The 27,764-nt window shown below is 45.8% G+C and overlaps 1 protein-coding gene and 1 pseudogene across 1 annotated transcript; one reads left to right on the top strand and one right to left on the bottom strand.

Moving 5' to 3' along the window:
* Positions 1-1,462: 1,462 nt before the first annotated feature.
* On the bottom strand, positions 1,463-16,332 carry LOC128135345 (uncharacterized protein C12orf50 homolog; annotated as a pseudogene).
* Positions 16,333-19,787: 3,455 nt separating this feature from the next.
* Positions 19,788-26,733, top strand: LOC128135344 (uncharacterized protein C12orf29 homolog). The gene is made up of 6 exons (XM_052774170.1): positions 19,788-19,901; positions 21,779-21,896; positions 22,532-22,627; positions 25,953-26,069; positions 26,346-26,540; positions 26,663-26,733. The coding sequence occupies exons 1-6, from the start codon at positions 19,812-19,814 to the stop codon at positions 26,731-26,733; spliced, it is 687 nt and encodes a 228-aa protein (XP_052630130.1). The 5' UTR covers positions 19,788-19,811.
* The last annotated feature ends 1,031 nt before the right edge of the window (positions 26,734-27,764 follow it).

Genomic DNA, 27,764 nt, shown 5'->3' with positions numbered 1-27,764 from the left:
GAGTGTTTATGTCTATTAAACCTCTTTGCACCTGTTCTTTACCAGTTACTATAAAAATGCTTTGCTTTAGTCTTTCAAAAAATATTTTGACTGGAAAAGTTGTTTTAAATATTACTGTTAAAATATTTTTTAAGATTGACTGTTGGTACCTTTTCTTGACTTTTTTTTATTTGCTCTTCTGATGCTGTTTAGTACATTAAAGTAGAAAATTTTATTCAGTCTTTTTTTCTTTTTTTGCATCATTGGAGTTAGTCATAAGGTGCAGTTTTTAAATTATTAAATATTATGTATATTTTTTAAGGAAATGTAATTTAAGCTAAATTTTGGTTATGGCTTCTCCCTTTAAAAGCCTTACAACAAAAGAAAAATGAGGTGTGAGCACAAGTGAGTTCTAGCTTCTGAGCTTTGCTGTTAGGATAACTTGCAAGGATGGATAGGAAAAATAGTAGTTCCAAGTCTAAGCATTTTCACAGAATGTAAAGGAACTGCATAAAAAAAATCTAATAGCTGTATTCTTAGATGAAACAAGCGTGCAGACCCGCAGGTCAGTGCAGAAGGAGGGGGAGGAGGTGCTCCAGGCACCGGAGCAGAGATTCTCCTGCAGCCCGTGGGGAAGACCACGGTGAGGCAGGCTGTCCTCCTCACGCAGCCCCTGGAGGTCCACGGTGGAGCAGATCTCCACCTGCAGCCTGTGGAGGACCTCATGCCGGAGCAGGGGGACGCCCGAAGGAGGCTGTGACCCCGTGGAGAGCCCACGCTGGAGCAGGTTTGCTGGCAGGACTTGTGACCCCCCACACTGGAGCAGTGTGCTCCTGAAGGACTGCAGCCTGTGGGAAGGACCCACATTGGAGAAGTTTGTGGAGGACCATCTCCCGTGGGAGGGACCCCACGCTGGCGCAGGGAAGAGTGTGAGGAGCCTTCCCCCAGAGGAGGAAGGAGCGGCAGAGACAACATGTGCTGAACTGATCATAACCCCCATTCCCTGTCCCCCTGCACCACTGGGGTGGATAGGTAGAGAATTCAGGAGTGGAGTTATGCCTGGGAAGAAGGGAGGGGTGGAGGGAAGGTGTTTTCAGTTTTAGTTTAATTTCTCATTACCCTACCCTGGTTTGATTGTCAATAAATTAAATTAATTTTCCCTAAATCAAGTCTGTTTTGCCCATGACGGTAATTGGTTGAGTGGTGTCTCCTTGTCCTTATCTCGACCCAGAAGCTTTTTGTTATATCTTCTCTTCCCTGTCTAGCTGAGAGGGGAGTGATACAGCGGCTTTGGTGGGCACCTGGCGTCCAGCCAGGGTCAACCCACCACAAGAGCACACTTTTTTAATTTCCATTTTTATCAGTTTTGAAATGTTACTGTGTACTTGCTGCACCTTATTTTTGGAATTTGTAATTTTATCATCTTTGGATTTTCCAGTTGATAATATCCTTATTTCAATTTAAATTTTATTGGTAAATTGAATTACTTGCTTCCTCTCTTTCTTCTGTCTATATACCGTTCTCCTCTTCTATTCACGTCTATGTCTTCTTGGCTCTGTTGTCAAAAGAAATATGAAGAACATTTTGTGCATAATTTATTAGAGTAAAACTATCTGCTCTTTCAGAAACATTTTAAGAAGTAAACTTTCAACACTTCTAGAAGCAACAGAAATAAAAATATTTCATCCTAATATAATTCACCCATGTTTCAAAATGTTCTGTTCAAGTATTTTCCCTCTAAAACCTTCCCAAGCAGATGTTTGAGAACCATGTGGTACTTGCACAAAGAAACCAAATATGGTAGCAAGCCTGGTGAGGGATTACAGAAGGTGGTTTTAGGTGCTTTTCATCTATGTGGTGCCTCAACAGAATTTGCATCTCAGACTGGAATCAAAATGGCCTAATGCTGTGTTTGGAAGTGCCCTGGGTAAACTCATAGGAATACTGACAACTGGGCCATCTGGAGAGCTTTGAAACACAAAATTACAAAGTTGCACTTTTCTGAGCCACCCGCTTTGGACTAGTCTCCTGGAGCAGACTCATACTCTCCAAAAACCAACAAGACCACTTGGAAAAAGTGTTACTGACAATCTTCTATAAAATAAAGTAGCAGTAAAAGCATTCATCCAAGAAAAGGCAGTGCTCAACAGGGTTCAAACTTATCTCTTTGCCCTTTCAGGGAAGCACTTTCATAGCAAGCTAGAAGGCTAAGCTTGCCAGAACTATGAGGATGCTCTGCTAGTTCACATTTCGAACTGTGCAACCGCAGAGCAAACAACCTGTTAGGTCCGTGGGTGACACAGAGAGACTGGAGATAAGGAAATGTCACACTGAAGCACGGACTGCAGACTAAAGGTTTGGCCATTCATCTGAGGAACACGAGATACGGGTTCTAATCTCTGCTTTCAAGACAGCTGTAAAATGTATTAATGGTCCTTAGGGTGTCTTGTGAACGTTTGGTAGCCCGAGTCCTTTTATGAATTTGGACCTCGGCTGATCGTCGTTCAGCGATTGCAGATGCTTCGCGAGCAGTCAACCAGCAAGACAAATAGATCACACTCCTGTAGTCTCTGCTGTCCTTTGTGCAGTGCTACAGGCCAAAACCCACTTCTTGTAGTTCCTCGCTTTAACGGCAGGTACCTATTTTGCTTTCTCGTCAGTAATATTGTAAAAAATGAGAAACCACAGTTTAGTTAACCGGGCAAAAGTACATGTCTGCAAACAAACGAAACCATTAACTGCTCTTTCAGACTACTCAGCATTGCTTAGACTCTTGCGGGTTTTGGTTGGGGAAGTTTTAAGAGCACTTTTACATGTTCTAGGCGGGGAGAGACACGTCCCTTTTGCTAAAAAGACTGAACTGTAACAATTTCTATCAAACAGTTACCTGAATGGTTGTTTTAGACTTAGAGAACGTTTTTGCATGTGGATTTCTTTTCCTTTGAGTTGGTGCATTGTAAGATCCTGAAGTATACTTGTCTGTAGAAAAAACATAGACGTTGTTTCTTAATTTCAGCTACGATCTCAGGAAAGACTCTCTTGGTCCAGTATGTGAATTAAATATTACATTAGCTGAAGTATCAATGAATGCATCGGGTGAATTGTATTCACCGCTGAAATACCAGCTAGTATTAAATACGGACTCTCTCTCTAGTACTTTAGAGATCATTTGTCACCTTGCGGCATTTGCGTGAGGCTCACAGGATCTTCCAAATGAGGCGATTCTGCCACGGACACCCTTGACTTTAACAAAGTGAATGGTCCTGTGTTGAAAATCTTCCCAAAGGCATCAGTTGCTTTTACATTAAACTAATCTGTAAACTAATCTCCTGTTTTATCCCTGCTTGGGAAAGCCCTAGATGCAAGGCAATATTATGTTTTTTGTGCTAGACAGCTGATTGTGCAGGAGAGTAAGCTGCCTAATGACTAACCATTTTCTGTAAAATTTGATTAAAAAATAATGTTATTAATGCTCTGGGTTTCTGTTAATTCCAGCTTAATTCCATTCATTCAAATTATTAATTCCACAATAATCCTAAAATTTTCAGTTCATGCCGAACAAGTAAGTATTACCATAGTTTTCCATTTGGGTCCAAAATCTTCTATTAGTGTCAAACTGATTCTTTTGCTTGGAGCCTTTCCAACCACGTGGCTCAGGTACTGCTGGAAAGAAAGGTAGCGAAAATGGTAACAGCTGTTCTTATGACAAAAATGCTGGTCATCTTTTTTTTTTTTAAATGCTCTATGCTTTTTTTTTAACCTGGAAATGTGGTAAGATGTATTGTTCGCATTAAGAATGTTCTCTCTGTAACCTCTATGCCAATCTGTCCACATTTAATCAAAGCAACCATTAAAAGAAAAAAACCGCAACCATTCCTGCCCAAGACGAAGCAGTGATGTTGGGGCTCATTTCGCTTACCTTTGTTCATCTGAAAGTAGGAGTTACTCTGTGTGAAGGAGGTTCCTTTTATTGGAAATTAAGACAGGGAGGCACCTCAAGGTGGAGATTCAACCCAGCTCAAGAGAGATGACGGAAACTGGCAAGGTGAAATCAATTTCTTAACTTATGATCACTGAAATTATTTACCACTAAATTTTTTGATGAAGTGACAGATGAAAATAAACCCCAGTCATCCAGAGGTGAGAGTATTGGTATATTTGTGCCCATCGGAAAAACGTTGCATGCATCCCTCTTTGTTGGGCAGAGAAGTGAATTCCTGCTATGAAGGTACCTAAATTATTGTTTGTGAATATTCTGTCTGACCAACTGTAAAGCTTTATAAAGCTTTACATGTCTGTCTGTGGATAGTGCTGCAGTCTACTTAGATTGGATCAAATTAGACTGGATCAAATTTACTCTTGCCCATATTTAGCCATAAATCAGTTCATATTCACATGCAGGGACAAATGGAAAGCAGCGCGATACAGACAGGTGTATTTGAGGCATTTTAAGACTCCTCTGTGAGCAGGAACCCACCTGTAGATCCACTGAACTTTGGTTCTTGGGTGGCGGTGACAGTACGGTAGACTACATATGCTGATCTTCGAGGTTCTGAAGAATTAAAGTCAGTCTTTCTTCCAGTTTCTCTCTCATAAGGAATATAAGAAGAAGCAGTTTGATCATCCTTCCTTTGACCCCTTGGTCGGTACCTTGGTTTGGCTTTGGGGTCTGAAGTGCGAATTCCTAAAAGTGAAAGAACAAACTTAAGCAATAATGTTGTGCTACTACTCCAGATTTGACCTATTGCAGGAGGTTGGAAGACAAGATTCAAAAAATGGTCTTTGTGGACAGCCGAATCCAAATACAATCAGTTATTTTATCGACCATGTGATGTTCAGCAATGAGAAGCTGATGCTAAAGTATATTACCTCCGTTTTCAGAGGATCTGCAATCTGTTCTGGGAATACTCTCTGTTGGTCCTCTCCTTCCTTTAGTCTGTCCTTCTCTCTTTGTATTATTCAATTTTGTAGGAATTGCATTACCATCACCTGGAAAGGCAACAGAAAGAAGGTTTTAGCTGCTTGTGTGTAAGCAGCACACGGAATGGCACTGCCATTCTCTTCCCCCCCGCCTCGACGAGCTAGCGATTGGTTCAGTGCAGTTTTGTAACTGAGCACCTGACGCTTAACTCTCACGCTTTCTAAGAAAATACCATAATGCACAGGTTGAAGAAGACTGTGGGTGCAAAGTAAAGAGCCAGCTACAAATTACCTGCTCATTCTTTAGTCCCTCACTTTTCATGAATGATATTTATGAGCCCTATCCAATTGAGTTTATGGTGTTTTCAAGATGCATGTCATCATAGTACCTAAAGCCTCTGAGAACTCAGCTGAGGCAATGCTTTGGGGAAACATCTCTGAATGTATCTGTCTTTTCAGACTGTCTTAAATGCAGCCCTGAACACAATCCCCTCATGCACTACTGTCCTCTGAGTGCTGACTACCTGCCCATATACATCCTTTCTCTGCACTGCACAGGTGGTACATGGACCCCTGCAACATCCACGGTTGAGCCCATGGAGACCAATGCACTCCGAAGGACACCTTCTGGCTGAACGACGAATTACCTCTTCTGTCTGTAGCATCTAGGTGCATCCTGGACACGGGCGGTTTGTGAACGTAACAAAATACTACAAATGATGCGGCTAAACTTGGAAGAGCCTTGGTCGCGCAGGTAAGCCCGCTTCAAACTACAAACAGAACTTCACAAGGGGAGCTGCAGTATGAAGCAACCACAGTGCTCTTCACCTGGCCCCTGCTACTCTGCAGGAAGACGTGGCTTTGCCTGTTCTTCCCTTTCTCCTGCTAATGTAAATAAGCGCTTTTGGTTCCCCTCAGTTCAGGCCAGAATGCAGCAGAAATTCTGTACTTCTGCTTCAGTTTGGGGGCTGGTTTAAAGCCCAAACAATCATAAATCCAGCCCAATCCAAACTCCAGTGAAATCCCAGGTGTGGAAAAATACCATGCAAAGCAAGACCATTCTTTCATCCCCTGCTGGGAGGAAAAAAGTTGAACGAGAAGCCCTTCTTGAAAGGAAACTGAAATTCTACTGCACAATTACTGCTACTACTATCAATATTTGCAGTAGGCTGAGAAGTTAAAGGTGGACTATTGTGAGGCTTCTTAAATATTTCCAAAGAATAAATCACATAAAAGATGCTGTAAAAAGTGGGGATCAGTGTATTTGTGCCCGTCGGCACATCGTTGCATTCATCCCTCTTTGCTGGGCAGAGAAGTGAATTCCTGCTATGAAGGTGGCTCTATTATTGTTTGTGAATATTCTGTCAGACTAATTGTAAAGCTTTATGAAGCTTTACATTTCTGTCTGTGGATAGTGCTGCAATCTATTTATGAAAATTATGCTGGATCAAATTTACTCTTGCCCATTTTTAGCCATAAATCAGTTCATATTCACCTGCAGGAACAAAATCAAAAGCAGTGTGATACAGACAGGTACGTCTGAGGCATTTTAAGACTCCTCTGTGAGCAGGAACCCACCTGTAGACCCGTTGAACTTTGGTTCTTGGGTGATGGTGACAGTAGGGTACAATGCAAGTGCTGATCTTCGAGGTTCTGAAGAATTAAAGTCAGTCTTTCTTCCAGTTTCTCTCTCATAAGGAATATAAGAAGAAGCAGTTTGATCATCCTTCCTTTGACCCCTTGGTCGGTACCTTGGTTTGGCTTTGGGGTCTGAAGTGCGAATTCCTAAAAGTGAAAGAACAAACTTAAGCAATAATGTTGTGCTACTACTCCAGATTTGACCTATTGCAGGAGGTTGGAAGACAAGATTCAAAAAATGGTCTTTGTGGACAGCCGAATCCAAATACAATCAGTTATTTTATCGACCATGTGATGTTCAGCAATGAGAAGCTGATGCTAAAGTATATTACCTCCGTTTTCAGAGGATCTGCAATCTGTTCTGGGAATACTCTCTGTTGGTCCTCTCCTTCCTTTAGTCTGTCCTTCTCTCTTTGTATTATTCAATTTTGTAGGAATTGCATTACCATCACCTGGAAAGGCAACAGAAAGAAGGTTTTAGCTGCTTGTGTGTAAGCAGCACACGGAATGGCACTGCCATTCTCTTCCCCCCCCGCCTCGACGAGCTAGCGATTGGTTCAGTGCAGTTTTGTAACTGAGCACCTGACGCTTAACTCTCACGCTTTCTAAGAAAATACCATAATGCACAGGTTGAAGAAGACTGTGGGTGCAAAGTAAAGAGCCAGCTACAAATTACCTGCTCATTCTTTAGTCCCTCACTTTTCATGAATGATATTTATGAGCCCTATCCAATTGAGTTTATGGTGTTTTCAAGATGCATGTCATCATAGTACCTAAAGCCTCTGAGAACTCAGCTGAGGCAATGCTTTGGGGAAACATCTCTGAATGTATCTGTCTTTTCAGACTGTCTTAAATGCAGCCCTGAACACAATCCCCTCATGCACTACTGTCCTCTGAGTGCTGACTACCTGCCCATATACATCCTTTCTCTGCACTGCACAGGTGGTACATGGACCCCTGCAACATCCACGGTTGAGCCCATGGAGACCAATGCACTCCGAAGGACACCTTCTGGCTGAACGACGAATTACCTCTTCTGTCTGTAGCATCTAGGTGCATCCTGGACACGGGCGGTTTGTGAACGTAACAAAATACTACAAATGATGCGGCTAAACTTGGAAGAGCCTTGGTCGCGCAGGTAAGCCCGCTTCAAACTACAAACAGAACTTCACAAGGGGAGCTGCAGTATGAAGCAACCACAGTGCTCTTCACCTGGCCCCTGCTACTCTGCAGGAAGACGTGGCTTTGCCTGTTCTTCCCTTTCTCCTGCTAATGTAAATAAGCGCTTTTGGTTCCCCTCAGTTCAGGCCAGAATGCAGCAGAAATTCTGTACTTCTGCTTCAGTTTGGGGGCTGGTTTAAAGCCCAAACAATCATAAATCCAGCCCAATCCAAACTCCAGTGAAATCCCAGGTGTGGAAAAATACCATGCAAAGCAAGACCGTTCTTTCATCCCCTGCTGGGAGGAAAAAAGTTGAACGAGAAGCCCTTCTTGAAAGGAAACTGAAATTCTACTGCACAATTACTGCTACTACTATCAATATTTGCAGTAGGCTGAGAAGTTAAAGGTGGACTATTGTGAGGCTTCTTAAATATTTCCAAAGAATAAATCACATAAAAGATGCTGTAAAAAGTGGGGATCAGTGTATTTGTGCCCGTCGGCACATCGTTGCATTCATCCCTCTTTGCTGGGCAGAGAAGTGAATTCCTGCTATGAAGGTGGCTCTATTATTGTTTGTGAATATTCTGTCGGACTAATTGTAAAGCTTTATGAAGCTTTACATTTCTGTCTGTGGATAGTGCTGCAATCTATTTATGAAAATTATGCTGGATCAAATTTACTCTTGCCCATTTTTAGCCATAAATCAGTTCATATTCACCTGCAGGAACAAAATCAAAAGCAGTGTGATACAGACAGGTACGTCTGAGGCATTTTAAGACTCCTCTGTGAGCAGGAACCCACCTGTAGACCCGTTGAACTTTGGTTCTTGGGTGATGGTGACAGTAGGGTACAATGCAAGTGCTGATCTTCGAGGTTCTGAAGAATTAAAGTCAGTCTTTCTTCCAGTTTCTCTCTCATAAGGAATATAAGAAGAAGCAGTTTGATCATCCTTCCTTTGACCCCTTGGTCGGTACCTTGGTTTGGCTTTGGGGTCTGAAGTGCGAATTCCTAAAAGTGAAAGAACAAACTTAAGCAATAATGTTGTGCTACTACTCCAGATTTGACCTATTGCAGGAGACTGGGGGCTGGAAGATGAGATAGTCCAGTTGAAATATGGATTGTCCATATTGGACACCAAGAACAGAAATTTAGTAGGTAGTGCTAAATCATCTAACAGTTTAAAAAGCAACAATGAGGAAGGCAACTATTTTCTCAAAATACCTTTGCCTGTTCCTGTATTAGGTGAATTTCTTGGCTCCTCAGATATCCCTTTCTCTTCCTGTACTTCTTGATAGTGATGGCTTTTTACCAGCTCAGTGTGGTTGGTTTCTGCGGGATTAAAATAGCACGTATTTACTGCTTTAAAAAGCACGCAAAATTTTCATATCAAAAAATGCAGTGATATATTTCCTCTCACAGAGTTCATGGTCACAAAATCTTGAAAGCAAAGTCAAAAATTGACTGTAAACACAAAGACTAATGCTACTTTGAACTCGTACAATGGCTTTGACCAGTGCTGGCTCAGAATTCTTCTCATTATGAATTAGAAAATCTTCATGAATACTGTACTCTCTGCTTTTTCCTGAATGTAGCTAATGATAAATAAAGACATATATTACAAGGTGTATTCATGTATTTGTTACTGATCCCTCATCCGTAGTCTAAATATATCTAAATACTTTTTCAGAAATAGCTTATCAAAGCTATTTTAATATGAAACATTTTAGGTGTAGAAGTAAGAAAGAAATAATTCTGCCCAGTTCTATTGAGCAATTTAGGCTGGAAAAAGCGTCAGTTAAAAGTGCATGACATGGAGACAATTTTTCCATTCCCTTTTTTGTATTAGCACATCATCCTATTCAAATCTGTTTTACATAAAACAGTATTATCAAGATTTTATCCCTGAAATTTACACGAAATACACAACAACTATTATTTTTTTGATTAAAAGTAGCAGGTCTTATTTCTGCCCAGCGATTTTTGATGACTGATCTACTGATTGCTCTGGTGTCTTGTTACCTTAAGAACATAACTCTCTCCTAATATGGCGTCATATATTACTTATTCAGTAAAAAAACGAATACAGATTTCTTTCAGTCCTGTCACTTGCTCAAGAACGAAGGCGAAACCTAATGAAGGGGGTGAATATGTATTAATTTGTATTCCTTTGACCTTAATTATGTCGGATCAAGCCCAACAGTCAAAACAAAATGGAACTCTCTTGTTACTGTCTTTTAGAAGACACTTAAAGGGGGTATTTACTTAATCTCAATTTAGTTATAGAAAAGTTTGCGGTGTCACTACATTTCATCATCTAGACACCCAAGACAGCCCGCAGAGAGCGCAAACACCTCTGGGCAAGTGACTCATCTCACCTTCCTGTGGCACTATCTTACGATGCAATAAACAGCCCCGTAAGAGTGCCTGTCTCTCCATTTAACAACAGAGATCCCGGATGAGACATTTCAGCTACACACCTCGCCTTAGGGTGGTTAAAGTTAGACTACATAAATCTTGACCGTGAAGAAAAATTACATGAAAGACCTATGTTGTGTATCTCAGGAAAGTACACATAGGGTTAATAGCCCATTTCTACCTTTTCCATCTACAGTCGATGCAGGTAGTCACCACATGTGTGACACTATTTATGTATATCTGTATGGGGGAAAATTAAGTAAGTTTTTTTATCCTCTTTGTAATAGGCTGTCTTTTATTGTCACTAAATTAAAGAAGCGAGGAGGAGGGGCAAGCTATGTAATAGTTTCTCCCTGTGACAGTAATTTTAAAAGTGGTAAACATTGTCCAAGAAGATGAAAAGTACTTGCCTTTCTGCAAGTGTTGCTCAGTAGCTTCCAAGGGCAATAGCTCATTTTCCCGAGGTGCAGACACAGTTTTTGTTGATTGGTGTTTGTGGGGGTACTGAATCCCGTAATACTCTCCTAAACATACCCCAAGAGGGGAAAAAAAAAAACCCAAAGTTTACTATATTGGCAGCATTGCTGTTTAGGAAAGAGTGACTAGTTTCATATTTACCAGACTTATAGCATATTTCCTTTATTGCTCTTTCCTCTTCAAGATCTGCAGCAGTCCTAGGCACCCACTCAGGAACACCTGTAGGAAATATTTTTAAAAGATTACCAGGTAGCTTTACAAAGACCTTCAACAATTCTTGATAATCAAGGACCATAGTGACTTTCATTTTGGTCACGGTTGGGTTTTTTTCTGACTGTGACCTCTGCTTCTGGACAGAAAAATGATTCCTTAATACTGGGTATTTCCAAGTGCAATGGAACTGCAGTTACAACCCATACTAAGAAGCTAATGTTTGTTGATTTAAAAGGATTCCAAACCACCTTTAGTGCTCATTTGGAAAATGATCCTTCATTTACACCCAAAAGGAAATCTTCCGATTAAACATGTCACCAGGGAGTGCTTGTCGCAAAACCTCTGCCCAAAGTTACTGCTGTGTAATGTCTGCCGGCGGAGCTGCTGAAGCGAGCACTCCTTACCTGTCTCAGTGAAGGCTCCTAAGGCTAGCAGAGCCCTGCTTTTGATACCATTTAAGTTGACGTGGCTTACTCAGACTGAAGCCGAGTTAGGAAGCACTAACGGGCAGCCCTGCCAGCCAACCTGAAGGGCAGGGGGAAAGTGAAAAGCAGCTTGGGGCTGCCTGAGAACTAGCACAGTAATGTGCAGCGTGCACGCGTGAGAGTAGGTTCGTCTCTCACTTTCAGTCTCTGGGAATGTGCAATTCATTCCTTCCCTATGCATCTCTGGTCTCTCAGGCAACGGTTTAATGACATGGAAAAAAATTGGAAAAAGAAAAGAAAATAAATATATACACATTCACATTCAGTTAAACTAGTGAAGAGTTTTGTATGGGTTCTCTTTGCTAGTTTTAAGACGAACTTCCTGTAGTAAAATGAGACTGCCTACAGGGTTTAGGAAGTCAGTCGAACAAATTACTTAAGTTGAAGTCACGCAACTGTCTTTTGTAAACAAACCTGTGACTTCACCTTCAGTGACGAGTGTGTACAGCCCCTGCTTTTGTTTCCCAGAAAAGCAGTGCCTCCTAAACCTGTAATTTGGCCCCTGAATTTTGAGAAATTTGAAGAGTATTTGATGGTCGTCTCAATTGTGTCAAAGGAAGAAAAAACCCGCTTACAATTCTCTTCCTCTTCATCGTCCTCTTCATCATCGTCATCGTCGTTGATGTTTATAATCACTGGAGGATGAATTGGTAGTACAATATTCTTTTGAGTTCTGAGTAATTCTTGACGATGCGCTGGATGCAGAATCCCTCCTTGGACACCCTGTTGCAGTGGGGCACCTGCAGAAAAGAGCATTATATTTATTTTGTTAGGCGGGAACTAGAATATCAAATCCAGGCTCAGACCAGCAGGTATAGTTTTGAAATCATTATCATGCTGGAGGAGTCGTTAAATAGACAGATTGTGCCTTTTAGGAAAAATCTTCTGCAGAGGCTGGCAAAAGAGCATCTTCCCACTACAGAAGGTGTGAAAAAACAGGTAGATATTTACAGCATGGGGAAACATGCGATTAGTAATACCTGGGCTGAAGTGAGTAAGGCAGTTTAGGACCCCACCTGTGAAAATATTTTAAACATGCCGAGTAATAGGCAGGCCTGTATCCCTCCCCATGGCATCAATTGTGAGGAATTTAGCAGCGCTAAGCACGGGATTACCTATTTTTGGCTTGTAGACATTTTTTTTCTATCAGAATTTTCTGAATGACAGCTCTCTTTCTTACTCAGTCCAAAATGTAGATTTTGAGAAGGAATATGAAGTTCATGAAAATAATGTACACTTAATTAGAAGACAATCGGGAGAGATACTCTTTTCCTTAGGAATTTACCCATAATGTTTGCCACAAAAGTATTTCAGTACTGGGATAGCATTTTGGGAGAGCCAGGAAATGCAACAGACTGAAAATAAAAATGATGAAAAATGGTGAGCCTGTTTGTACTGTTCAAGCCGACCAGTTTGCAACTATAAATACAATCAGGATTGAAGTTGGGTATTTTTTCCACTTTTAAAGAAAAAGATGAAGCATGGGCATTTTCTTTTAGTCCAGTTGTTGTTATTCTTGTGCATCTCTTGCTTGCCTATGAGCAGCATGCATATCGTATTAGACCCGTTTTAATAACGCTACTGCAGATCAGATTTGTCCTATCTCCTGCAAGAGAAAGTAAGATACAACATTTTAACCTCATAGAGCCTTTTTCACTGTCCAGAACAGGATATTATTAGCTCTGGGGAGGGTAAGCCAAATCAGGCTTGAATTAGTTTAACAAGATTTGTAAGTATTGAAACGAATAAATGCAGTTTTAATGTTTGCAATGTTATTGTGCAGCACACGGACTTTGAATTTATACGTACTGCAGTACAAAGTAAAAGGCTTGGGTCCATTTTCTCGTTCGGATTGTTGAATGTTGCTCTTATGCAGGATACCCTCGTCCACAGTGCCTCTTGGGCACGGTCTCTGACTCACACCGCACCCAAAAGCGTGCCTATGTGATGTTTACGACAGCACTAGGTGCCAGGGACTGATGCTGTGGCTGTGGGAACTCTACTAAAAGCCATAAGGGCACTCATAGAAACAGCACTCAAGTTCTTGCCTTGGTCCTGTGTGGTTAGTTAGGCTCCACATGCCCAGGTATGACAGGCTACCTTTTCCTGGGCGATTTTCAGGAACAGAAGGTGTTTGCTTCTGACTAGAGGTCTTTGTGGACTTCTCTTATGACACCTGTCTCCAGCTCTGGAGATAAGGCCCACGAACAACTCTGGTTTAGTCCACTTGTTCGTGCATCCATGACAAGTCATGCTGCCTTGCTCTCACTCCTCTTTCCGCCTGATTTCTGACAGCTGTCTTGGTTCCCTGCCCTGGACTCTTACCCTGTTCCAGGCTCCAGCTGTCTACCAGGACTCCTGGCAGACAAGAGCTCCTTTTTGAAAGGACTGAGGAAAAAAAACAACTTCAAATGGCGGGTTTTTCCCTAAAGAGTTGTGCTGCGTTACACACTATTACCGTACTTCAGTAGCCTGCACCCAGTGTTCAAGCCCGAAAGGCTTATTCAGAACGATGAACTGGAAATACATCTGCGCACACGGCACTGTAATCTTATGTTATCTATAGAACGGGTGTCTCATCCATGTAACATGTTGTGCTCTATCAACAGATGTTGCTGCTAGTGGCCCTACCAACCTCCTCCCCCCACCACACACACTACTTTTCATTTCTCTTAAATGATTACCTGCCTACTAACCGTTTTCACTGCTAGAGGGATTTCATCTAGCAAATACCCAAGGAAAGCAATATTTTTACTCCACGGGTCTCAGCAACCTAAATTGCCACTTGTGACTTCATCTTTTACGTCCCTGATAGTTCCGAAGATCCGCAACATGAGAGCTAAAAAAATTCACGTGGCAACCCTATTCAAATGCCAATACAATTCCTTTCTTGGCCTTCAACTTGCTGGGAGAGCAGGTCGTACCTGATTGATTTGCCACGGTACATTTCTGGGCCTTAATATATATTACGTAAGCACCGGAAGGACATTTTTGTGTATTTACTTGCTCTAATGCACAAATTGTTGAGAAAATATTTTTACTCACTGTTGGTAGGTGGCAAAAAAAGTCCATTTATATTACGAGGCTTGCTATGATGGAAGGCACAGTTGAACCTCACACAGCCTACGGGTTGTGTTTCCCAGAAGCAGGGGACGTTGCTGTACGTTCGCTGCAGGAGAAAACAGTTTTCAGATACTGTAAATATAACAATAAAAATGGACTAAATGGCTTCGTACATGGTGTACCGCTGTGAACACCTGACTATGATTTTGTGGGACCACGTTCTGACATTTTAGAAGATCTAAAGTTATCTCTAAAGTTATCTTAAGCTCCAGGTAGCTATAAAGCTGTCTTGAGTTAGGTCAGTGGAGCTTTCATGAGGTACAACTGTTCCCAGACAAGAACAGGAGTAAAGCAGTGTGCTTACTGCACCGCAGACTTTTCCTGAGATGCTGGGAAGAAAAAAAATCTATTAGTCACTTAATGGACACGTGGCGGAGTTTCCTTTCCTGCACAATGGGATAATCAGGTCAATCTCAAGATGAAATCTGCTGTACAAGTGCCAATCTTAACACTAGTGCTCTCCTGCCGTTAAAGGACCCGGGTCCTTGGGAAAATAAAGAGTAAGAAACAAAACCCAGAAAGATTCCCAACAAAACCTGAAAAACTAAAAAGTTGGGAACTTGCAAGCCTCGTACAGACTTGTCAGACTTGGATTTCAAAACACGGGAGAAAATCTTTTGTTCCAGTTCCCATTGGGAACGTCAACTCGGCAGAAGAAAGTCACTTTTGTTTTCAGACTTAAAAACCGTGCTTGAAGAGACTTGCTCCTTTCTACCTTTATTTCAATATCTCTCAATCTGCCAAACAGATGTGAACATCTCCCCTGTCTCCGTAAGGAGCCCTCAGAATCACAGCCAAGAGGTTTTTCACAGTGGCAGAACCTGCACCTGGAACCCTCATGAGGAAAATGACTTTGTGGGTAAGTCACACGAGATTCCCATAACCTAGCGGTTGCCTTAAACGTGAATCTCCTCTTTTGAAACATTTTGGTTTTGATTCATGGGGGAGATGACGCAGTAGTCCACATGTAACGGTACTACGGTGACAAGCATTTGCAAGTTACTGCAAATACTCAGGATTTGATGTTGTGAGACAACTGTCATTACTCTCTGCTCACAGCATCTCCCAGCTGTTTTTATACAAGACAAACAGAAGCCTCATGGCAGCAAAAGAATATCTACAGGATTTGTTTAATTATTTGTTTAATTATTGCCGCTTTCCTCATAGATACACTCCCACTGCTGCTCTCCCTCTATCGCTCAATATGTGGCCAGCTAAAAAGTCTGCACAATATTGGAGAGAAAGCACTTTCACAATGAGAGTCACTTTCGTTAGTCATACTTAAAATTATTTTTCTGTATCTCTGCCTTATTGAAGTTTACAGATATTAGCGTCATCTCCGACTATGGAATTCACTTCTCCTTATAACCTGAGGTATCTTCCTCAAGCACATGATAAACTCATAATCCCAAAGAGGCAAGTGCTCATGGCCATTACCCTGAACATGTGAACTCAGGTTTATGTCCTGGATATGAACTCCATCCCAGCCGAGAGCTGGAAATGCCAGGTTGCTGGTCATTTCCGCAGGAGTTTGTGTGCGGTTTTTTAAAGGAAAACAAAGTCACGCTGGGAACTATTTGAATACTTGAAGGTAAGTTTCACCCAGTTCCAGACATTAACAGCTGGGTCTAGGAGCAGCATCTCCAAAGCGTGCCACTTTTGGACTGGAGTCAGTACAAATGGGCCATCCCCTGAGACACGCTGGGGTCTGGAGCCAAAGCCCACCTCCCAGGCACTGACACCTAAATCCCCGGTGCTGAAATGGATGCAGTAATGGACGCAAATATTACATAATGAGCCTCCCTTTCAGCATGGGTATATCGAGAAAATCAAGGACACAAACCACTCTAAAATCTACAGCATTTACCTGTGCACAGGGGGAGTGAAAATGGGAATAACGGTCATTCCCAACTGCAGCCATTTTCACCTCTGGTGCTTCTCCTCCACTCTCTTAGTACTGGCGGAACATACGTCAAACCGTTAAAGCTGTCAACATCCAGGCAAATCGTAATCTTAGCCTGAAAGCGGTAGTTTTCTTTCGAAATCTGGGCCTTCAGAACCTTAGCCGCGCTGCTGCTTTGAAACAAAACTCCACCAGACGCCAAAAGACACTTGAACGAAGGAGCTGCTGCCTTCTCCTGGCTTGTGGAACCTACGAAGGCAGTTGTTGTCCGGTATAGAATGTTAGCGTTCCGCTGTTGCCAAGGGCTCCTCCAGCTCATGACATCAGCATGGTGGTGCTCTGGGACCTGTCCGGCTTGAACATCTTCGTTTATCTCCATTGCTTCAGAGTAAAATAGGGAAGATTGGACCCTTTCAAAGAGTCTCCCGGTGCCTCTTTAATGTAAAACGGAGCAAAGCCATCTGTCAGGGTTTAAATAATGCCCAACTCCTTGCCGCAGGAACTGTGGTCTTGGAAACAAATCTTTGATACCACAAAGACAAATCTTACTCTTTGACTACTTTTTAAACCAAAATCCTGGTGCCCAATGTGTTTTTTCTTACTGTTGGACGGAGGAGCTTGCTCCTTCCTGCCAGTACACTGTTGGCTGTTAACTGCTTCCACTGTTGGGGTTCATTGCTTTTTCTTGCTTCCACGATGGCCACTGCCACGGCTAAAGCAGAAAGAGCAGCGTACGCTTGTGTCCCTAATTAACACCTCTGTTCCCACGCAGGTCCTAGGCTGCCTCTGACCAAAAAATACCTCGCGGGGGAAAGAAAGTTTCAGTCCCGGCAAATGGTAAGGCATACGGTCATCCCCAGGACAGGGGGTCAGATTTGCAACACTGAGAGACACCAGTGACTCGCAGGTGAACGCTTCAGAGCACTGTTAGATCAAAGCCTGGGAACGTTTCAAGTGAAACATCAAAGGCAGCGCAGAAAGGATAAGGAGCCGCAAGCTCAGGAGAGAAGGATGCCATCGCTTGAAGATCATCAGGATACAGATGAAGCCAAAGAGAAGGGAGGTAGACACAAGGCAGAATTCAAGAAAGAGGAGTAGTGGTTCCTAGCACCGCCAGAAGTGCACGTGACTGGTGGTTCCTTGGGAAAAACCAGCACCACTGGACTGGACGGACTCATCCCCGGAGCACACCTGTACTGTACGCCATTGGTCTGCCGGTGGGCATGGTGACCGATGCGTACGTGAGAAGCGGGCGCCAGTGACCCCGTGGGCACAAGCGGTACAAGGCTGGCTCAGCCAAGCTGGGGAAGAAGTACGAAGCCGTTGAGACGACTGGAAGCCTCCTCGTCTCTCTAAGGAGCCTATCAACTTGTTTGTAACTCGAGTATCAGCGGGTGGCCCCTTGAAGACTAACTGCGAAGGGAAATACCGCATGCCTGGCCACCGGGACTTTGTCACTGGAAGAAGGGGATTTCGACAGGAATGACGTCACCACAGTACCGAATGAAACTGCTGACTGGGATGGAGGTGGGGAGTACTGGCGAGACCTGCGAGCGGAGAAGCGATGTGAAAAGGCTCCCACAGTTCTGTAACCCCTGCAACTGACTGGGGGGCGTAGGGGAAGGAAAATTCAGGAGAGCAGATGAGGGCCATGAATAATGCACTGTTGGGGGCAGGAGCAGCCATCGGCAGGCAGTGTTAACACTGCCAAGAGCTATCCAAACAGGAGCTCTTTGTAGCTGCATGGCCCTGCCTGAAGGAGGCACAGAAGAAGGTACGGTCAGGAAGAATTAATTCTCTATTGGGTTTGCGTGGCAAGGTTTCGGTAGCGCGGTGGGGGGCCACAGGGGTGGCTTCTGAGAGAAGCCGCTAGAAGCTTCCCCACGTCCGACGCAGCCCATGCCAGCCAGCTCCAGGACGGACCCGCCGCTGGCCAAGGCCGAGCCCGTCAGCAACGGTCGCGGCACCTCTTTGATAACATATTTAAGAAGGGAAAAAAAGTTGCCGGGACTCAGAAACTGCGGCCGGAGAGCAGAGTGAGGGTATGGGAGAGAAACAAGCGTGCAGACCCGCAGGTCAGTGCAGAAGGAGGGGGAGGAGGTGCTCCAGGCGCCGGAGCAGAGATTCTCCTGCAGCCCGTGGGGAAGACCACGGTGAGGCAGGCTGTCCTCCTCACGCAGCCCACGGAGGTCCACGGTGGAGCAGATCTCCACCTGCAGCCTGTGGAGGACTGGAGCAGGTGGATGTACCCTGAAGGAGGCTGTGACCCCGTGGAGAGCCCACGCTGGAGCAGGCTCCTGGCAGGACCTGCGGCCCCGTGGAGAGAGGAGCCCACGCTGGAGCAGGTTTGCTGGCAGGACTTGTGACCCCCCACGCTGGAGCAGTCTGTGCCTGAAGGACTGCAGCCCATGGAAGGGACCCACGCTGGAGCAGCTTGCGAAGAACTGCAGCCCGCAGGAAGGACCCCATGCTGGAGGGGTTCGTGGAGGACCGTCTCCCGTGGCAGGAGGACCGTCTCCCGTGGCAGGAGGACCGTCTCCCGTGGCAGGGACCCTACGCTGGTGCAGGGGAAGAGCGTGAGGAGGAAGGAGCGGCCCGGACAACGCGTGAGGAGCTGACGGCAACCCCCATTCCCCTGCGCCGCTCGGGGGGAGGAGGGAGAGAAGTCGGGAGCAAATCCGAGCCCGGGAAGCAGACGGGGCTCGGGGGAAGGCGTTTTCAGACTGCGTTTGGCCTTCTCATTGCCCTGCCGGGCTTCCATCGGCAATAAACGGAACGGCCGTCCCCGAGCGAGCGGAGTCTGCTCTGCCCGTGCCGGTGGCGGGCGAGGGATCTCGGCCCAGGAGCCCTCTGAGGAGCTGCCCAGCCCAGGAGGGGAGCGAGCGAGCGAGCAGGCGCCTGGCGTCCCGCCGGGTCAAGCCACCACAGACACCGAGGTGTACTGGGGAACCGGGGGAGGCACAGGCGAAGCCGGAGAGGTGCCGGCGCCCTGGGGACAGGGCATCCCTGTGCCCGGCCTGGGCGTGTGGCACCCCGGGAAGCAGAGAAGACAGCCCCGGGGAACTTGGGCTGCCCGGCCCGGGGAACGGCCGAGGGTCGACGGCCAAAGGTCGACGACGGCCAACGGCCGCGGCGCGGGAGCGAGCTGCCGCCTCAGGCCGGCGCCTCAGAGCACAGCTGGCGCGGCGCGGCCGCGCCACGGCGGGAGCCGCCGCTGCCGAGAGCGGAGCTGTCCCGGGCCCGGGCCCGGGCCCGGGCTCGGGCTCGGGCTCGGGGTCGCGTTCGGGCTCGGGCTGGACGGCGGGGAGCGGCGGGGAGCGACGGAGCCACGGCCTGGCCGGAGGCTGCCGGAGAGAGGCGGCCGACGCCGCGCCGCGCCCCGGCGCACACATGCGTCGCGGGCGGGCGGGGACGGACTCCATTTCCCGCCGCGCCCCGCGAGCGCAGGCGCAGGCGCAGTCGCGGCTGGGCGCTGTGGCGGGCGGGCGGCCGGGGCGATGAGGCGGCGGGGCGCGGTGCAGCGGAAGGTGCCGTGTCTGTTCGTGACCGAGGTGAAGGAGGAGCCGTCGGCCAAGCGGGAGCGCCAGGTGGCCCGGGGCGGCACGGGGCCGGGCGGGGGGAGTCGCTGGGCCGGGCCAGGGCCAGGGCCAGGGCCAGGGCCAGGGCCAGGGCTCGGGCTCGGGCTCGGGCTCGGGGGGGGGAGTCGCTGGGCCGCGTCTGAGCGACATGCACGGCAGAGCTCCCCGCCTTCCGCGCGGGAAGGAGAGGCCGCGTGGGAGCCATTTCGGCTCCGTCCCGCTCTTCTGCTGGCAAGGGGCGTCCGGGGTGCTGAGCCCGGTGCGGCGTGTGCTTTTCCCGAGTGTCGGCAGCGGTCACGCACGGCGAGGGGTGAGGCCGCTGCGAGGGGACCGCCCTGGGAGCTGGTGTGAAACCGCCCTGCCGTCCCCGCGGGCCTGTGAGCCTCGTGGGGCGAAGCCAAGCGCGCCTCTCTTTTTTTTTTTTTTTTTTTTGCTGCTGTTTTGGCACCTCCGGCTTCTGAGGGAAGGACTGGTTGGAGGCTGCGAGACGTGGAGTGCGTGCCGAGGTGAAAGCAGCGGAGCCCAGTCAGAGCTGTTTCTTCCCGAGATGCAGAAGGCAGTGTTGGGACAGGCTGGGGTGCCGTTCCCCTGCCTAGCTGTAGACCTCCAGCTTGCCTTTCCCGGTTTGAGTAGTGGCTCCTAATGCTGTCTGTCGGCTGCATCTGGGTGACTTTGTCTCGCTGGTGTTTGCCCTCTGGGTGGCAGAGCTGAAACGGTTGCCAAAACGTCGGTAACTTAATTGTTTGACCGCCGGTACCAACAGCATCTCGGTAATGGTCACGTAAGGGTACCTTCCCTACCCTGTTGTTCCTTCACACAGAAAAAGCCGACAGGGGGTTAGGTCTGGAAGTGGCCTACGCTATTTTCTGTGGTTTTCAAGGGCAGGCAAGGGTAATACAGGGGGCGATGACTGCTAGGGAAGAAGGGGGGCGGCGGTGGCAACGGTGGTGGTGGTGGTGGGAAAAGCAACAGGAACGTTTTCTCTCCCCCCTGAACGTTTTCTTTTTCGTGTAATCTTCCTAAAACCTTCACGTATGCCGCATCTGATTACTGAAATAGAAAACAGCCCTGTAACGCAACGACAGCACGTAGAAGGTTCCCACTTTGTGACTTCTGAATTCTGTTTTGAGGCTTTTTTGCCTCAGACAAGGACCTGCTTTGTGTTTTGCTAGCAGAAAGAGACAGTGCCCAGCTCACAAGTCAAAGCTGGCTGGGAAGAGAGGAGGGAGGGGTGCTGATTATCCAGGAAAACACTGGAATCCAGCCGCAACTGATTCCATGTTTGCAGGGAAACTGTTAGAGAAGCCCTCCTGGAAATGGGGGCTAGTTGTGGCTGGATATTTGTTTCGGACCCCTGGATCACTTCTTTCCTTGCTCTTCTTAAGCGGAAGCGTGTTTAGTTGGCAGCACCGATACTACGTATTTAATGCCAGGATGCTTTTGCCACCTTGCATCGCACGGGTCTGTGTATTGCACTAACATGGTGCTATTGACTTTCAGCTCCAAACTGCAAGCTTGGAGCAGCTAGTCACGGTGAATCGCTATTGCCATCGTAACAGAGGAAGGCACGTCTCAAACTTTCGTAGCGTTGGACTGGGACCCTTCTAGTTTATGTGCACTACTTGCAGCGGAAGGCAAAGTCATCTGTAAATACTAATTGAGAACGGAGAAGAGGGAGAGAGTTTGCAAACAGATTGCCTTTGTTCTTTTGTCTTAGAGCATTTCCCAGGCTGTCGTGTCTTGAAGAAACAATGGTGTATTTCAATGGCATTAGAAATCAGCAACATAATGTGTAGTACTGGACTTACAGAGGCCGGCTGTGAGGAGCAAGGATCCATGTGAGAAACAGCCATGATGAGGGTTTAAAATACCTGTCTTCTTTTCAGCCCTTTAAAGTTTTGGCAACTGAAGCTATAACCGGGAAGGCGTTAGAGGCAGATATATACAATGCAATCCCTACTGAAAAGGTGGACGGAACCTGCTGTTACGTAACTACCTATACAGGTAATAAAGAAGATCCGTATGCAGATTTCTTATGTTGGCTAGAAGCCTTGTTTTACTTTGTTTTCACTTTTATTGTATGATCCATTGGATCACAGCTGTTGTGAATTCCTGTGTCATTAACCACCTTGACCACAAAGTAAGACTTACCATAAACGTAGGAGGTGTTTTATAAAGTTGTTACAGATTTTACTCTCTAAAATACATGGAAGTCTGGTTGCAGCGAACATGCCAATCGGGGACCTATTCCAGTTCTAAAATTTCCTATTGGTAAAATCTTCCTTGCGCACTAGAACTTGTATAATAAGGGGTGTCTAATTTCCTTGGGGAGGATGAAAAGAAGTATGAAAGTGGGGAGGAAAGGAGAAGACTGTGGTGGTTCGTTGCATCACTGGGGTTCATGCCTTTACCTGCAATTGTAAGGAAGCTTTGTATTACACTAGCCACGATTCTACGAATAGATTTTTAGATTCATATACGGCAGTTAACTTATGAATTTAAGTAGTGTCTTTGGATATAAGATTTCTGTAGTGGCAAATGAGAAGGCCTATCGTGCCTTTTACATGGTTGATTTCGGTACTCTGCAGGGTGTGGTTGCCTCAGTAAACTGCTGATTTTTATCCCTCTGGAAACTCTAGGGCAACCCTATCTATGGGCCAGGATGGATCGAAAACCCAACAAGCAAGCTGAAAAAAGGTTTAAACGATTCTTGTATTCATTGGAAGATTGCAAAGGTTAGTGAAGATTTCTTTCCTTCTTTTTGTCAATGTAAGTTATCCAGTTGGAAAAACACCTATAGTCTAACACAGGAAATGTCAGTGATCCTGCTTCAATTTTTCTTAATGTCAGTCTTAACTTTACTTCAAGAGAGCTTTAAACTAGAATCAGTTGGGGAAGGGGATACCAACAGCACTGCAGTAGGTAAGGGTTGGCATGGCATCACTGGAGGGTGGTGGTGCTAGTGGGAACATTTGCAACCCTCCGGGGAGCATTGAGGGCTCCGGAGCATATCTGAAATGCTTGTGCACCACCACACGCAGTATGAGAAAAAACCAGGATGAACTGGAAGCATTGGTCACCTCCCAGAGCTACAATATCATTGGTATTAGTGAGACTTGGTGGATTGAGTCCTGTGGTTGGAGGGCTACAGGCTGTTCAGGAGGGATAAGCAGGGCAGGCAAGGTGGAGGCCTTGCACTATGCGTAAGGGAGAGGTTTGGTTGTACAGCCCTTAGAGTTAGCGATGGTGTGGTTGAGGATTAGGGGAATGGAAAACAAAGGAGATGATGTAGTCAGTATCTACTACCAATCGCCCAGCTGGGAGGTAAGCACTGATGAGTTACTCTGTAGGCACTTAGGATAAATTTCTGGATCAGTAGCCCTTGTCCTTACGGGAGATTTCAACTTCCCAGACATCAACTGGTAATATCATATGGCTGTGACGAGCAGATCTTGGAAATTCTTGAAGTTTGTAGGAGAGAACTTCTTGACACAGGTAGTCAGTGAGCCAACTAGGAAAGATGCCCTCCTAGACTTGCTGTTTGTGAATAGAGAAGGACTCGGGGAGGGGTGTGATGGGAGGTGGCTGCCTTGGTCACAGTGATCGTGAAATGGTTGAGTTTAAAATTTTCAGTGTAATAAGAAAAAAGGACAGTAGAGTTGCTGCCCTGGACTTCAGGAGAGCAAACTTTAAGCTCTTCAGGGAGCTGTTTAGCAGAGTACCCTGGGAATCTGCTTTTGAGGGCTTAGGAGTCCCCGGGTGCTGGTCAGTCTTTAAGAACCACCTTTTAGAAGCACAGGAGCAGGCAATTCCACTGTGTTGTAAATCAAGTAAGCAGGGCAGAACACCACTTTGGCTGAACAGGGAACTCCTCGCGGAGCTCAAGAGGAAAAAGAAACTGTATGATCTCTGGAAGCAAGGTCAAGCTTCGCAGGATGATTACAGAGCTGTGATTCGTATATGCAGGGAGAAGACATGAAAGGGCAAAGCTCAGTTAGAGTTGAAACTGGCCAGTGTTGTTTCAGATAACAAGGGCTTTTTTAGGCCCTTTTATAACAGCAAGAGGAGGTCTAAAGGAAACATTGGACCGATACTTGTTGAAGATGGTCATCTGACTAAAAGGGACGAAGAAAAAGCGGAGGCATTCAGTGCTTTTTTTGCCTCAGTCTTTAATAATACTGATACCCCCTGAGTTGGAAGACCACGAGTGTGGGAACAGTGACTTTCCATTTGTGGGTGCTGAAATTCTAAGGGACCAGCTGTTTCAGCTGCATGTTCACAGGTCCATGGGGCCTGATGGGATTCATCCCAGAGCACTGAAGGAGTCATCGGATGTTACGGCAGGACCCCTCTCATCATCTACCAAAGGTCTTGGGAGTCTGGGGAGGTCCCTGCTGACTGGAAGCTAGCCAGTGTTGCGCCAGTCTACAAAAAGGGCGTGAGAGAGGACCCAGGGAACTACAGACCTGTTAGTCTAACCTCAGTTCCTGGAAAATATATGCAGAGGATAATACTGGGTACTATTGAAAGGCATTTAAGATTAATGCAATCATCAGGCACAGTCAGCATGGGTTCACAAAGGGAAAGTCCTGTTTTAACCAATTTGATATCCTTCTGTGATGAGGTCACCCACCTCATGGATGAAGGGAAGGTGGTGGATGTAGTTTTTCTGGATTTTAGTAAGGCTTTTGATACTGTCCCCTCACAGCATCCTTCTGGACAAGTTGTCCAGCTGTGGGATAAGGGGGTTCATGGTGCACTGAGTGAAGAACTGGCTGAAGGGCAGAGCTCAAAGGGTTGTAGTACATGGGCCTACGTCTGGCTGGTGACTGGTCACCAGCGGTGTTCCTCAGGGTTCAGTTCTAGGGCCAGTTCTGTTCGCTACATTTATCAACGATCTGGGTGCAGTAGTTGAATGCATTGGCAAGTGTGATGATGATACCAAACTGGGAGGTGCTGTTGACTCTCTTGAGGGACAGGAGGCCTTGCAGAGGGATCTAGATAGATTGGAGCATTGGGCTATGATTAATGGGATGGAATTTAACAAGTCCGAATGCTGGATTCTGCACCTGGGACAGAGTAAGGCTAGGCACAAGTATAAATTGGGAGAGGAGAGGCTGAAGAGCAGCCCTGCAGAAAGGGATCTGGGTGCTGGTCGACAGCAGGCACAACAGGAGCCAGCAGTGTGCCCTGGCAGCCGAGAGGGCAGACCCCATCCTGGGGTGCATCAAACACAGCATGACCAGCCGGTCAAAAGAGGGGATCATCCCGCTGTATTCAGCGTCGGTGCGGTCTCACCCTGAGTACTGTGTGCAGTTCTGGGTCCCACAGTTTAAGAAGGATGGTCAGGTCCTTGAATGCGTCCAGAGGAGGGCAAGAAAGCTGGTGGCAGGGCTGGAAGGCATGTCCTGTGAGGAGCGGCTGAGGACGTTGGGTTTGTCTAGTTTGGAGAGAAGGAGGCTGAGGGGCGACCTCCTTGCTCTCTGCAGCTTCCCGAGGAGGGGACATGGGGAGGGAGGTGCTGAGCTCTTCTCCCTGGGGTCCAGGGATGGGACACATGGGAATGGTTCAAACCTGCGCCAGGGGAGGTTTAGACTAGACATTAGGAAGCATTTCTTTACAGAGAAAGAAGCCTGACAGTGTTTAAGAGGCATTTGGACAATGCCCTTAAGAACATGCTTTAACTTTTGGTCAGTCCTAAATTGGTCAGGGAGTTGGACTAGGTGATTGTTGTAGGTCCCTTCCAACTGAAATAGTCTATTCTATTCTACTTCTCTGGCTCTGGTTTAAATATAAGGTTAGCTATTTAGGTAGCTATGTTTTGATCGTAGTTACTTTTGAACTTTTAAACTACTCAAAGGCTACTATGCTTCTTTAAACCCCCTAACTGTAGAGTGCTTGAGTGTGCCAGATCTCGGTGCTTGTACAAAGTAACTGGGACTACTGTCTGTAAAACAAGGTTTAGATCAATGGTATTTTAATACTTGCATTGAAAGATGATCAAAACATAAAATTGGCTAACAGTTTGCCAAAAACTTAATGTTACATTTATATGTCTAGAATTTGTTTGGAATGTTGAAGAGGATTTCAAGCCTGTTCCAGATACCTGGATTCCAGCAAAGGACATAGAGTTCTGTAATGGCAATCCTTTGCCCGATGAGAATGGACATATGCCAGGTACCTATGATGCAGCACAGGTAAAATGGGGGGGGGCTTCAATTTTTGAAGTGAAATAGAATTAGTTCCAATGTTAAAAGTAGTAGTTAATCTACTTAAAGGGCTTCAACTGAAGGCATAGTTGTCACACTTGCATTCCTCTGAGGTACGACACGGTTTTTCTTGTTACTCTTTCTGTTTGTAGTTAACTGTGGGTTTTTTTAATGCATGTACAGTTCTAGTACACATTTGATAACTTCAGAAATTTACTTTGGTAAATGCAATGTTTTCTCATAGGTTGGGTGCCTGTGGAGAAAAATAGTAAGCAGTATTGCTGGCACTCATCTGTTGTAAATTACGAGGCTGAAATAGCGCTGCTATTGAAACACCATGCTGACCCAGGGCTTCTGGAAATCAGTCCAGTGCCGTTATCGGAAATTTTAGAACAAACATTGGAGCTTATTGGGACTAATATTAATGCAAATCCATATGGTAAGTTTGTATGATCCGTTCTTAAATACTTTTTTATTTAGTGATACTTTTGAGTGAAAATGATGCATTTTCTTTGTATAAGTTTGCTACCTTAGAACTTTTTTTTCAATGTAACCTTTTAGAAAGGAGAGAAAGGGCTAGCTCAAAAAACACTTACCAAAAATACTCACCTCAGAAAGCCGAGCTGTCATGAGAGTGTTTATGTCTATTAAACCTCTTTGCACCTGTTCTTTACCAGTTACTATAAAAATGCTTTGCTTTAGTCTTTCAAAAAATATTTTGACTGGAAAAGTTGTTTTAAATATTACTGTTAAAATATTTTTTAAGATTGACTGTTGGTACCTTTTCTTGACTTTTTTTTATTTGCTCTTCTGATGCTGTTTAGTACATTAAAGTAGAAAATTTTATTCAGTCTTTTTTTCTTTTTTTGCATCATTGGAGTTAGTCATAAGGTGCAGTTTTTAAATTATTAAATATTATGTATATTTTTTAAGGAAATGTAATTTAAGCTAAATTTTGGTTATGGCTTCTCCCTTTAAAAGCCTTACAACAAAAGAAAAATGAGGTGTGAGCACAAGTGAGTTCTAGCTTCTGAGCTTTGCTGTTAGGATAACTTGCAAGGATGGATAGGAAAAATAGTAGTTCCAAGTCTAAGCATTTTCACAGAATGTAAAGGAACTGCATAAAAAAAATCTAATAGCTGTATTCTTAGATGAAACAAGCGTGCAGACCCGCAGGTCAGTGCAGAAGGAGGGGGAGGAGGTGCTCCAGGCACCGGAGCAGAGATTCTCCTGCAGCCCGTGGGGAAGACCACGGTGAGGCAGGCTGTCCTCCTCACGCAGCCCCTGGAGGTCCACGGTGGAGCAGATCTCCACCTGCAGCCTGTGGAGGACCTCATGCCGGAGCAGGGGGACGCCCGAAGGAGGCTGTGACCCCGTGGAGAGCCCACGCTGGAGCAGGTTTGCTGGCAGGACTTGTGACCCCCCACACTGGAGCAGTGTGCTCCTGAAGGACTGCAGCCTGTGGGAAGGACCCACATTGGAGAAGTTTGTGGAGGACCATCTCCCGTGGGAGGGACCCCACGCTGGCGCAGGGAAGAGTGTGAGGAGCCTTCCCCCAGAGGAGGAAGGAGCGGCAGAGACAACATGTGCTGAACTGATCATAACCCCCATTCCCTGTCCCCCTGCACCACTGGGGTGGATAGGTAGAGAATTCAGGAGTGGA

This window comes from Harpia harpyja, chromosome 23 (assembly GCF_026419915.1).
Source record: "Harpia harpyja isolate bHarHar1 chromosome 23, bHarHar1 primary haplotype, whole genome shotgun sequence".
Lineage (NCBI taxonomy): Eukaryota > Metazoa > Chordata > Aves > Accipitriformes > Accipitridae > Harpia > Harpia harpyja.
The sequence above is the reverse complement of the archived record's forward strand: the minus strand, read 5'-3'. Positions and strand labels throughout refer to the sequence as shown.